At 41.5% G+C, this 14,164-nt stretch overlaps 1 protein-coding gene across 2 annotated transcripts in view; it reads left to right on the plus strand.

Moving 5' to 3' along the window:
- The first annotated feature begins 5,190 nt into the window (after positions 1–5,190).
- Positions 5,191–14,164, plus strand: part of DENND6A (DENN domain containing 6A) — a 50,438-nt gene continuing 41,464 nt past the window's right edge. For both annotated transcript variants that reach the window (XM_065933437.1, XM_065933436.1), the window contains exon 1: positions 5,191–5,480. In XM_065933437.1, the coding sequence (XP_065789509.1) occupies positions 5,244–5,480 (237 nt within the window). In that variant the 5' untranslated portion in view covers positions 5,191–5,243. The remainder of the gene's footprint in view (positions 5,481–14,164) is intronic.

Raw genomic sequence — 14,164 nt, forward strand, 5'->3', positions numbered from 1 at the left:
CACCAACTCCCAGAGTCCACTCAAAGTTACCTCCATTGAGTCAGTGATGCCATCCAATCATCTCATCCTCTGTCGTCCATTTCTCCCCTTGCCTTCAATCTTTCCCAGCATCAGGGTATTTTCCAAGGAGTCAGTTCTTTGCATCAGGTGGCCAAAGTATTGGAGTTTCAGCTTCAACATCAGTCCTTCCATTGAACACTCAGGACTGATCTCCCTTAGGATGGACTGGTTGGATCTCCTTGCAGTCCAAGAGACTCTCAAGAGTCTTCTCCAACACCACATTTCAAAAGTGTCAATTCTTCGGCGCTTAGCTTTCTTTATAGTCAAACTCTCACATCCATACATGACTACTGGAAAAACCGTAGCCTTGACTAGATGGACCTTTGTTGGCAAAGTAATATCTCTGCTTTTTAATATGCTGTCTAGGTTGGTCATAACTTTCCTTCTAAGGAGTAAGCGTCTCTTAAGTTCATGGCCACAGTCACCATCTGCAGTGATTTTGGAGTCCAACAAAATAAAGTCAGCCACTGTTTCCCCATCTATTTGCCATGAAGTGATGGGACCAGATGCCATGATCTTAAGTTTTTTGAATATTGTGCTTTAAGCCAACTTTTTCACTCTGCTCTTTCACTTTCACCAAGAGGCTCTTTAGTTCTTCACTTTCTGCCCTAAGAGTGGTGTCATCTGCATATCTGAAGTTATTGATATTTCTCCCAGAAATCTTGATTCCAGTCTGTGCTTCATCCAGCCCAGCATTTCTCATGATGTACTCTGCATATAAGTTAAATAAGCAGGGTGACAATATACAGCCTTGATGTATTCCTTTTCCTATTTGGAATCAGTCTGTTGTACCATGTCCAGTTCTAAGTGTTGCTTCCTGACCTGCATATAGGTTTCTCAAGAGGCAGGTCAGGTGGTCTGGTATTCCCATCTCTTTCAGAATTTTCCACAGTTTATTGTGATCCACACATTCAAAGGCTTTGGCATAGTCAATAAAGCAGAAATAGATGTTTTCCTGGAACTCTCTTGCTTTTTCGATGAGTCAGCGGATGTTGGAATTTTATCTCTGGTTCCTCTGCCTTTTCTAAAAGCAACTTGAACATCTGCAAGTTCACAGTTCACATATTGCTGAAGCCTGGCTTGGAGAATTTTACCTTAATAAGGGGTATTAGAATGGCAACTGGCTGACCAAAAAAAAAAAAAACCAGAAAATTCATGAATGGGATGAAGGGTTTGGAGAGAGAACCTAATCTAAGAGCCTTACAGATTCAAAGGTTCTAATGACAGAACCTCAGTAAGGAAGAAAGCACTCATAACCTTTTCCCCTTAGATTCCATGCAAGTATTAAACATAGAAACTATGTTAATTTGACTCTAAACAACAAACTGTGGAAAATTCTTAAAGAGAAGGTAATACCAGACCACCTGACTTGCCTCCTGAGAAATCTGTATGCAGGTCAAGAAGCAAAAGTTAGAACTGGACATGGAACAATAGACTGGTTCCAAATCAGGAAAGGAGTATGTCAAGGCTGTATATTGTCACCCTGGTTGTTTAACTTATATGGAGAATATATCATGAGAAATGCTGGACTGGATGAAGCACAAGCTGGAATCAAGATTGCTGTGAGAAATATCAATAACCTCAGATATGCAGATGACACCACCCTTATGCCACAAAGTGAAGAAGAACTAAAGAGCCTCTTGATGAAAGTGAAAAAGGAGAGTGAAAAAGTTGGCCTAAAACTCAGTGTTCAAATAACTAAGATTATGGCATCCAGTCCCATCACTTCATGGCAAATAGATGGGGAAACAATAGAAACAGTGACAGACTTTATTTTCTTGGACTCCAAAATCACTGCAGATGGTAAGTGCAGCCATGAAATTAAAAGACGCTTGCTCCCTGGAAGAAAAACTATGACCAACCAAGACAGCATATTAAAAAGCAGAGATATTACTTTGCCAACAAAGGTCCATCTAGTCAAGGCTACGGTTTTTCCAGTAGTCATGTATGGATGTGAGAGTTGGACTATGAAGAAAGCTAAGCGCCGAAGAATTGACACTTTTGAAATGTGGTGTTGGAGAAGACTCTTGAGAGTCTCTTGGACTGCAAGGAGATCCAACCAGTCCATCCTAAGGGAGATCAGTCCTGAGTGTTCAATGGAAGGACTGATGTTGAAGCTGAAACTCCAATACTTTGGCCACCTGATGCAAAGAACTGACTCCTTGGAAAATACCCTGATGCTGGGAAAGATTGAAAGCAAGGGGAGAAATGGACGACAGAGGATGAGATGGTTGAATGGCATCACCGACTCAATGGACATGAGTTTGAGTAAGCTCCAGGAGTTGGTGATGAACAGGGAAGCCTGGTGTGCTGCAGTCCGTGGGGTCGCAAAAAGTGGGACATGACTGAGGCACTGAACTGAACTGAAGGCCAAATATCAAAGCTATGAGGGTGGAAGGAAAAAAGTCATAGGAACTTTCTGTTTTCCCTGGTGGTTGTGAGTTTTGTGTATAAAGATTTGAGTAGTAGTGTTTATTTGTTTTTCCAAAGCAGATTTTTTTTTCTCTTTTACAATTCTCTAAAGGCCTGGTTTTCTTTCTTTCTCATCAAACTTATGGTCCTCTTAATAGTTTTCAGAATACTACATTTTGAAAAGATTGCTCTTAATCCAAAATTATAAAGTAGCATTTCACTGAATGGCAAAGAAACAGACTTGTGGAACAATAGGTGTTTAAAGCTCATTAATCATTAATAATGAGGCAGTGTCCAGTAAGGTGTGTGCATTGCGAGAGTTTGACTCTTCCCCACAATTGGTTATGTAAGTAGGCTAGAATGATCATTCCTACTTTACCACTGCACAAACAGAGTGTTGGAGCAGTCTGCCTACCATGATGGTGGATGGAGCAGGTGCTAAAATCCCAAACTTTTGACTTCTAGTGCTCTAATACTGTTTTTAATACTAAAAACAGTTACTGTCCTTTCCTAACAGTAGGTCTAGAGACTTACTTAAATGCAGAATATATTTTTTCTCTTAACTACAGTGGTTCTGAGTAGGAAGGCAGATAACTTTGGCTAGAGTTGGTCTTTAAGTTTAATGTTTCTAGTTCATTTTCTGTCCTAAAGAAAGTCTCCAGCAAACATCACTACTGATGTCTGAGGATATTAGAACTTCTCCTTGAAAAGAGAGACGCTAACACTTATTTCAACTAAAAATCCTATGGGTATGGACAAAACAGTTCTTGTAAAACAGGGTAAATTTGAGTGGGTGGTGCAGCAAAGTGCTTAGGAACTAAGGTTCAATGAGAGAAATCTGGGTTTTAAGTCTTTGTTCTGCCACCTACTGGCTGTGACATTCTTGACATCTTGAGGAGCGTCAGAGTCCTTATCTGTAAAGTGGAATAACAATAGGACCTATCTTTTTGGCTTCCCAGGTGGTTCTAATGGTAAACAACCTGCCTGCCCATGCAGGAGATGTGGGTTTGATCTCTGGGTCAGCAAGATCCCCTGGAGGAGGGAATGGAAACGGAAACCCACTGCAGTATCCTTGCCTGGAGAATCCCACAGATAGAGAAGCCTGGCGGTCTGCAGTCCATAGGTTCGCGAACCTATGAAGGAAGCGACTTAGCACACATGCATCTTTTCGGCTGTTAGGAGAATCAGATAAAATAATCTGTGTAGAGACTTCCCTGGTGGCCCAGGGGTTGGGAGTCCACCTTCCGAAGCAGGGGACACGGGCTCAATTCCTGGTCCATGAAGATCCCACATGCCTCTGGACAACTAAGCTCCTGCGCCACAACTACTGAGCCCAAGCTCTAGAGCCCCCACGCCGCAGCTACTGAAGCCGGCGCCTACCGTCCACGCGCCACAACAGAAGCCACCGTAATGAGAATGCCCACGCACCTCAAAGAAGACCCAACGCAGCCAAAAACATAACTATTGTTTTAAAAATTAAACACAATGGAAAAATGCAGAAATGGTCACAAATAAGGAAGAAGAAGAATCCGCCTTGTAAAACAGGGGACACTGGAATTAAGATCTCACACGCTACACGCCCAGTGGAACTGAGTCCAAGTGCTCTGGAGGCCCTGCACCACAGCAAGAGCCCGAGTGCCACAACTAAGATCAATACAGCCACATAAATATTTTTTTTAAAAGATAAAGTGTGTAAAAGCATGAATACTGTGCTGTTTTTGAAAAAACACCTTTATTGTGAGTTATTATCCATTGTCTTTTATTCTCATTTTCCTACTGGAGCATTACTGCGTGTTTCTTATTTACTTCCATTCTTCAGTTTATGCTTAGCATAGTAGGTGCTGAATGAATCCCAGTCAGTAGTACCAGGGTGGATCCATAATCAGTCAACAGACCAAGTGCCTCCTGCGTACCCAGTCCAAAGCTGATCTCCAAGAATACTAAGCTTCAGGAGACTAGACTCTTGCTGGGAGACAGTAATCCATAGGTTGTCGTAGAGGTGCTCCAGAAAGGTGCGGAGATGTGGGAGTGTTGAGTGAGTCACAGGAAACTAGGCCGAGAAAGATGGGAGGGGACTTTGTGGAGAGGACACTGCTGAATGAACGCACAGCAAATTGCCTGTGTGCATTGCAAACCTGCATCAGAGTTTTAATACTTGCTTGACTAGTCAGGTAACCTCTCAGAAGCTCAGTTTATCTAAAAAGATGTAACATATCTATGTGTATATATCCATGTATACGTACACATACATATGTATATGTACACATACATATCTACGTATACATATCTAGCATATGTCTACCCACTAGCTTCAATGAAGTAATATTTGTAACTACTTCCTTGGCACTTCATCTGTCACAGAGTAAGTGTTCAATAAATGTTAGCCACTGTTACCACTATGTTCTAACAATTTTGTAATACCTTATAGTTACGAACGGTGTCATTCCAAGAATACTTGTTTCCCTAGTCGTTGGACTGCGAAGAAAGGTTTCAGGATACTTTGGTTCAGGCTTGACGAGCTTGAAAGCAAGGAGGCTGGAGCGGGCTTGACAGTTTCAGCCAAGTGCCTGCGCGACGTCGCCAAGCTCGGGGGGGCGGGACCAGACGCCGCGCGCCGAGCCGGACTCCCAGGGTCACGTGGGCCGCGGCCCCGCCCCGGCCGGGCCCGTCCCCCGCGGCTGCGACAGCTGCGGCTGCGCCTGCGCGGAGCCCGGCGCGCTCTGCGGCGCGGTCCTCCGAGGAGGCGGCGCGAACGGCCGGGGGGGCGGCGGATGGCTCTGCGGGGCCTGGCAGGCTCGGGGCCCGGCTCCCGAGGGCCGTTGGACGAGGCGGTGGCGGCGGCCAAGGAGCGCGAGGCGCCGGCAGTGGTGGTGGCGGGAGCCACGCCAGAGGACGATGAAGAGGACGAGGGCCGCAGCCGGGGCCTGCTGCGCTGGGACGGCTTCTCAGCCTGGCTGCACTGCGTGTGTGTGGTGGGCTTCGACCTGGAGCTGGGCCAAGCCGTGGAGGTGAGGCCCGGCCGCACCTTGTTCTCGCGCCGGGGCGGCTCCGGCAGAGCGTGTGACCCGGCGGCCGGCCTGGACCCCGGCAGCTGCGCATCCGGGCGTGGCCGGCAGCCCCTCCGCTGTCAGCCGGGCTGCGGTCCAGAGGCAGTTCCCGTGGGAGGCTCGTGGGCTGTGGCTAAGGGTGAAAAGTTCTCTGTAGGCCCCTCCTAAATACTTGCCGATGGTCGTATTTTCATTTTCTTTTAACCTGGTGTCACAGGAGTAACTAGAATGGTTAGCGGCTCCCGGAGAAGACCGCAGGCAGGATGTTTGGGACTTTTTCAAGAAGCGAACAATGTCCCTGACATATGGTGAACTATAACAGAATAGCCAAACCTCAACCAACCAACTTTTTTTTTTTAGACTCAGATTGTTTTGGTCATTTGCAGCGACTCTTAGAGCATTCCACTCAGCCTGAGCCATAATGCTTATCTCAGCAGAGGTTTTCGCCTTTTCCTGCCTTTGTTCCTCATTTCTGTTACTTCTTGATGTTGCTTCTGAAACGGCCTGAAAGCTACCATCAAGACGAACAGAAGGAAAATCGTTCGTTTGTGAATTTGTCGAGTTTTCCATCTTTCATTGTAATCTTAACTACTCTTGACATTATTTAGGGCCCCTTGTGTAGCATAGGGGATTACTTGTCTTTGTGTATCCAAGAAAAGAACGACCGATGCTAAGAAGATCTTTGGGTGGCAATGACAGATTTTTATGAATCATCTCGTTCTGACTTCAGTGGCATGTGTTGTCTATGAAAATTGTCCCGGGATGTATTTCTTAATGTGGAGTGTGTAGTCAGCCTGTCTTGTCTGTATTTTATGCAGCTTGATACACATTGTGTGCTTGGTTTAGTTGCTCAGCTGTGTCTCACTCTGCCAACCTTTAGACTGTAGCTCGCCAGGCTCCTCTGGCCATAGGGTTTTTTTACGCAAGAATACTGGAGTGGTTGCCATTTCCATCTGCAGGGGAATCTCCTGACTCAGGGCTCGAACCCATGTCTCCCGTGTCTCTTGCGATGGAGGCCGATTCTTTACCCGCTCAGCCATTGTAAGATCTAGGTATTGTCCTGGTTTCTGGGCATACATGAAGAATATACTCTAGCCTATATTTGTAGATTAAGACTACAATTTCGAAGAGAATCAAGAATTAATCACACTGGAGGATAGGGCTAAATGCAGTGCTTGGCACATGACACACTTCAATAAAAAACTGATGGTACATAAACAACACTTTAAGATGAAAACAACAGTTCCCAAGGCTATAAAGAAGAGATTTATAAATCATCTATCATTTACATTGACATATTAACCTGAAGCTATATATATAGTAGAATACAATTTCGTTAGAAAACATGCTGTAGTAGATTACATTTTTAAATAGTTAAAAGGGATCTATTTAGACTCATCATTTGGGCATTCTTTATAACACTTCTGTGTTTTTTCTGACCAAATAAACAATACTTAGCAAGTATTGAGGTACTCAAAAAATGTGAATCACTGAGACTGTTTAGACTATTTTGAATTTCATTTCCTATTTCTTTACCCTGAATGGTGGTTCAGAGGGTAAAGCATCTGCCTGCAATGCGGGAGACCCAGATTTGATCCCTGGGTCGGGAAGATCCCCTGGAGGAGGAAATGGCAACCCACTCCAGTACTCCTGCCTGGAAAATCCCATGAATGGAGAAGCCTGGTGCAGTCTACAGTCCATGGGCCACAAAGAGTCGGACACGACTGAGCAACTTCACTTTCACTTTTCCTATTTCTTTAGGTCTGTGGTTTTCATTTATTTATTTATTTTTTTTGAAGATCCAAGATGCAAATAAGTCACAAACTTCATGAGCTCTCACCATTAGGAAAATACTAATACAAAATCTTGTATATGCTTCTACTAACTGGGGAGCCTTTATGGACCTCCTGATCCTTTGCCCTCAGATTAAGAATCACTGATTTTAGAAAGTGTAGGGTGAGGGTGGGGAAGTTTCCCTAATAAAGGATTCCAAGAAAAATACATTAAGAGGCAACACAATTTAATTTTGTTTTCTTTTCCTGAAAAGTGTAGAATATTGCCACTTTTAAAATGAAGAAAAGTATAAATTAACACTATAACAAAATAGTTGAAATATATATTTCACTTTTGTCTTATGGCCATGCATGCATGCTAAATTGCTTCAGTCGGTGTCCAACTCTTTGCAAACGTATGGACTGTAGCTTGCCAGGCTCATCTGTCTGGGATTCTCCAGGCAGGAATACTGGAGTGAATTTCTGTGCCCTCCTCCAGGGGATCTTCCCGACCCAGGGATCGAACCTGTGTCTCTTAATGCCTCCTGCATTGGCAGGCAGGTTCTTTACTACTAGCGCCACTTGGGAAGCCCCATTACCACCATATCAAGGCCAAAAATGGACAGGAGGGGTGGCTGTAAGGGGGCAAAAAAGGTAAGTATAGAATTGTGTTGGGTAAATGGATTAATAGCTCCAGCCCTCCTTCCTATGATGCACAACTATAGGGATTCAGAAGGGAAGTTAATTGAAAAATAGCTTAAAAACCAAGTTTGGACAGTGTATCCTCCACTTCAGTCCTGTTATCAGAAATGCATTTACTGAGTCTGAAGCTTGAGAGCGACTTAACGAGTCTGTTCTGCCATGGCAGAAATTACCATTTGCAAATTTTAAACAAATGCATAAACAATGCCACTTACTTAAGCTTAAATCCCTGCTTAAGTAAAATATTGATCAAGAACTTAGATTCTGAAACTGGACTACCTAGGCTTGAATCTGTGTGACATAGGGCATGTTACTTAGCTTTCCTGAGCCTCACACTCCTCTGTGACAGGTTAACAGTGCCTATATCATGGCATTGTTGTGAGGGTTAAATAACTTAATGTTGATGAAGCAATTGGAACATTGCCTTGGATTCAATATGATCTATGTAAGTCTTTGTTTGGGAAGCACTGAAAATCTCTTTTTCAATGAAAAAGCTTTGTGGAGATGAGGCCTTTAAACCTTAGTTTTCTCACCAGAAAAATGAAGTTGAAGTACTAGAATCGGTTTTGTTTTGTTTTAAATTGGGGAACTTTCTCTGTGTAAAAGAAAAAAATCAGATGTACCTTAGTGGCTAATCTGGTTGAAATGGGGCTTGTGTGTATATATTCGGTTTTGGACAACAGAAACTAAGCTATAGCCTAGGGGGAAGAAAGGCACACTTGCTAAGGCCACAGAGGTACTTGAAGTTGTCCAAGGTACAAATCTAAAGGGACTTAGAGAAAAGGGCTAAAATCTAAAACCAGGAGAGCCTCCTCTTTATGCTCTTGTTTTATGGATTTTGTTCACGCTTTATGCTCCATTGAAAACTGACTTCTCTGCTTCTGTGATCTTTATGGCTAAGTTGCCCTTTTCAGCCACTTCAATGAAGAGAGTAAATGTCATTCCCATTCCAAACACCAGAGGAAGATAATCAGGCCTGGTTTGGGGCAGATTCTCACCGTGCTACAATCAGCTGAAGACCTAAGTGGTTAGAGTAGTGGTCTGTGTTGCATAAAATGTCCCCTGGCAACCCTGACCTAGAAAGGAACAGTGAAGGTGCTCTTTTGAGCTGGGAAGAGACTGCAAAAGGTGTTGACTACCGGAGGTGTGCTCAGCTTCTTTCTCTTCCCCAGAGGTGGCCCTAGCATCACCACTGTGACACCATGGGTCCTGTGAAACAGGTTTGAAATCTTCTTGGTTTTATATACTCTATGTCACTTCCAGCTCTGTGAAATTACCTGATTATATGGTAAAGCGTTCATTATCTGAATTTAGAATTGCCTCATTTATTCCATGGTGTTTTTTTTTTTCCTGATTGAGTAATAATATGCTCATTGTTGAAAATCTGACAAGAAAGGAAATTATAAATACTAGAAAGCATCACTCATAACTATACTAAGAGATTGATATTTGGCATTTTTGTTAATGCTTTTTTTCTTTACATAATTTTATATCTGTCAAGGACAAATTTGAATATTAAGAGCAGCAATCCTCTCAAATTTAAGTATAGAGAAATTGACTGTAAGGAGTCTTTTGGAACCCAGTTGCAGGAAGCAGGGTTGAACCTCATGGGATTTGGAAAGCCCCGGGCTTTTGCTTTTGTCTCTGTGGAGCTGTGTGGTCTTCTGTCTCTGCTTCTCTTTGCCTCTCTGTTCCATTCTTTGTGCTGAGGCTGGTTTCCTCTGCTAGGGTCTCAATTTCTGCTCCCCCATTTCACCTGACTTTGGGTTACCATCGTACTGATTTTAGCCAAGCTTCTTCTTTTGTATTCTGGAACCAGGCAGAAGCTCAGTTCAAATACTGGAGTATCTGATTGCTTCAGCATGGGTCAGGAGCTCCCTTTTGTTTAGTCAGCTGTGGTAAGGAGACAGGTTTCAGTAGTGGCCACTGAGGTTCTCCCCAGCAAAGGGAAGGGTCACTTGAAAGCATGGTCTGGGCAGCAGTCTCCCAAACAGGTCTGCTTTAAGAGTCTGCCTTTATTGATAAGGATTCTAACAAACAGTTGCCAGAGCATTAAAGATTCTTCATAAATATAATTTTATGGACCACCACTTATTTAACCGTTTTCCCTAATTTAGATATTTAGTAATTTCTTTTTTTCTTCACATTGTGAAGAGTTGTTTGCCACCTGTACACTCTTCCTTAGAGATAGTCTTCATTTTTGAGAGCCTTTAAATCCCTGGGTTAGGAAGATCCTCTTGAGAAGGGAACGGCAACCCACTCCAGTATTCTTGTCTGGAAAATCCCATAGACAGAGGAGCCTGGTGGGCTGTAGTTCATGGGGTCACAAAGAGTCGGACACAACTGAGCAACTGAGCCCACATACACACTCACATGTAAATCATGTGAACTCACAGAACACGTAGAACATCATAGGAGGTCACCTCTTGAACCTTTCCAGCTTGCGATTGTATAAGAGTTGAGAAATCATTGGTGGCTTTCCCCCTCTTGAAGGCTATGACCTATCAACTTGTTGGACAGAATTTCAATCTAGTGCAGAGAGCACAAGCTTGGGGTGTTGAACATATGGTAACAGATTTTTGGCCGATTTCTTCAGTTCTCTGAGTCTCATTTTCCCCAACTATGAAATGGGAATATAATATCCTGCAAATGTTATTGGAGGTACTACGTGAGATTAAAAGCATGTAAAAATTATTGTCATTTAATGCATGCCCAGTATGTTAGCTGCTTTTTATAATTAGTGTCCTCATACATTCAATAACCAGTGTGGGACTATCTTGGCTATTCTGTCACTCCTATTGTTTTGCCTTAAATTTATTTAAAAAATACACAGCTTTGGATGTGAATCATCCAAGCTAACCTTGTGTAAGTCACAAGTATTTAAAGCACTTGCCCTGGAGTCAAGTTTCGTAGGTTTCACTTTACTGATTATCTATGACATAACCTATTTATGTACATATAGTTTGTATTTCACCTCTTTGATGAGAATTTCAAGTCAGTTAAATTATAAAAAGCAGGACAGTTTATAATCGTTTGATTGTTGATCCTCCCCCAGCCTTTTTTTTTTTCCCTAACAAATTGAAGATAAAGCTCTGCTCTTGGGTAAACTTAGGCCGATTTCAAAAGAGCATTTAGCAGAACTGACTTGCCTTTCTTTACCTTCTATTTTTTTTTTGACTCACTGCTTATATATTCCTTATCCCCTAGCAAGGTAGAACCTAGAGTAGTCATCACAGTTTTCTGTATCTTAGCAAAGTTTCTGTTAATTTTCTGAGAAGGATAAAGGCAGTTACGTGAAAGGTTTTCTTTGTTTCTTTCTCTCTTCTGGTGACTTACAGCCTCAGTGTTTGATCCTCAGTGTTTTAATCGAAATGGGTGTGTGTAATTGCATGTTATACTGTCCCATTGAGCCATCTATTCAGATATTTATTGGACACCTGCCATATCCAAACATTGGTATGTTATGGGGATAAAGCCTTGATCATCTCTTCTCTTCCTTCATTGAGATTACAGTCTAGCATGGAAGGTAGGCCATGCCACAGTGAATGTTAGGATAGGATTTGCAGGGTATTAATAATGGCCTTTAGCTTCCCTGGTGGCTCAGTCAATAAAGAATATACATGCAGTGTAGGAGACCTGGATTCCATCTCTGGGTCAGAAAGATGCCCTGGAGAAGGAAATTACCTTCTTTCCTGGGAAATCCCATGGACACAAGCTGTAGTCCACAGCATTACCAGAGTCAAACACAACTAAACCACCACCACCAATAATGGCCTTTAAATTTCATTGTGAAATAGTAGCAGTTCATGGTAACTTGATGTAGCTCTATTATTTGAGATTTAAAACCTTAGTGACCTCTTGAGCTTCTTAGGCTCCCAGATTTTACAAAGGCTTCTTTGGTGGTAGTAATCTCCAGTTCCTACCCTGGTAGCTCAAATGGTAAACAGTCTGCCTGCAGTGCGGGAGACCCGGGTTCGATCCCTGGGTCAGAAGATCCCCTGAAGAAGGAAATGGCAATCCACTCCAGTATTCTTGTCTGGAAAATTCCATGGATTAAGGAGACTGGTGGACTACAGTCGAACATGACTAAGTGACTAACATTTTCACTTTCGCTTTCATTTTTCAATCTCTGATTCAGTTATTAAATTATATAATCTGGAGATAATCTGGGAAGTTCTACTGTCAAGTTGGTTCTTTCACCAGTACTTTATGTTTTATACTTACTATGATGAATGATGTGAAATATGGAAAACCCTGTATCTAAACTTTACTCTTTAAAAAGCTTTTCTTATAACTGGAAGAAAATTGCTTTACGCTGTTGTGTTGATTTCTGCCATACAACAATACAACAACACAAATCAGTCATAATTATATATATATATGTATATATATATTCCTTCCCTCTTGGGCCTCCCTTCCCTCCTCACATAACAACTTCCCACTAACTACCTATTTTACTCAGGATAAATTTTGCTCGTTTTTTTGAGAGAAGTACTTTACTGTCCATTCCGTGTTCAAACTGATCCGGTTTTCTAGTAGCATAATTTACATTAGATCTTCAACAAGCAGAAATTTTAGACTTGAGGATACTATGATTTCTGGCCATTTTTTCCACTTTTTAAAATCAGTAAACATTTTCATTGAAGTGTAACATACATATAGAAAAGTGTACAAATCCTAAGTCTATATTTTGGTGAATTTTCATAAAGTGAATGTGCCATATCACTACGGTAGAGATCAAGAAGCAATATTATTACTGCCCTCAAATTTCCTTTCGGTCCACTTTCAGTCACAACCCATTTCCCTTTCCCTCCTGCCCCCGGCAACCACTATCTGCTTTGCCTCTGTGGATTCTCTTTTTCTATATGTTTCATATGAATGGAATCATAGAACATGTGGCCTTTTGTGTCTGGCTTCTTTCGCTTAGTATGTATTCAGGGTTCATTCTTGTTGTCGAATGTACTGGTACTTCGTTCCTTTATATGGTTGAGTTTTATACCATTATTTGGATATATCACATTTTATTTATTCATCATTTAATGAAAATTTAGATTGTTTCCACTTTTTGGCTATAATGAGTAATGTTGCTATAAACATTCATATACAGGTTTTTGTGTGAATGTATGTTTTCACTTCTCTTGAACCTATACACCTACAAATAAAATTGCTGAGACATATGGTAATTCCATGTTTAATGTTATGAGAAACCATTAAATGGTTTCCCAATATGACTTCATTTTTTTCTGTTTTCATCAATAATGTATGAGGGTTCTAATTTCTCCATATCCTTGCTACCACTTCGTCTGTCCTTTTGATTGCAGCCATTGTAGGAGTGTGAGTTGGTGTCTTACTGTAATGTTATTTGTACTTCCCTAATGAGTGATGACATCGAGTGTCTTTTCATGCACTTATTGGCCTTTTGTATATCTTTTTTGAAGAAGTGTCTACTCAAATCCTTTGCCCATTTAAAAATTGGGTTATTTGACTTTTTATTGTTGAAATGTAAGAACTCTTTATGGATCCTGTAGTCTTGTAGCCATGAATCCTTGTCAGATTTATGATTTGCATCCATCCACCCATCCATCTGTCTCTCCATCTTATCTGTCAGTATGGACTCAAGGATACTTATTTTGTTATTTGGGATACTACTGTTATTTACGTTTTTGGTCAAATTTTTCCAGTTTTGGGCATTGGTACCTTTTTTTTTTTTCTTTCAGGTTGGTTTCTGTGTCCAGAAAATCATGCCTCCCCCTTTTTAAACACTTCTCTTCTTTCTGGCACCACAAGATGTTCTAGGCTCATCTTCTATTTTTCCTGCCCTAACCCTGTTATCAGCTACCTTTCCAAGGAGCCCTGATTCTTTTTTACCAAAGAATGATACTTAGCAATTGACATTTGGGTTTTAGGTGTACTTATTGTTACTGGGTGTCATTGCTTTATTTTTCATATTTAAAAGTCTCTTAAAAGAGATATCATATTGTATTTACTATATCCTAAAATATTTTTCAGCCAGTTAAAACAATTACATAAGATAATACCAGTTGCAAAATGTAGACTTGTTTTTTGCCTATAAACAATTTCCATTTGCAATACACTTTATTGTTTGTTCATTGAAAACATAATTCTCATTGTGTTTCGAATTCATGCTCTCCTTAAGGTCGTGATGATGTT

The sequence above is a fragment of the Muntiacus reevesi genome, chromosome 4 (assembly GCF_963930625.1).
Source record: "Muntiacus reevesi chromosome 4, mMunRee1.1, whole genome shotgun sequence".
NCBI lineage: Eukaryota > Metazoa > Chordata > Mammalia > Artiodactyla > Cervidae > Muntiacus > Muntiacus reevesi.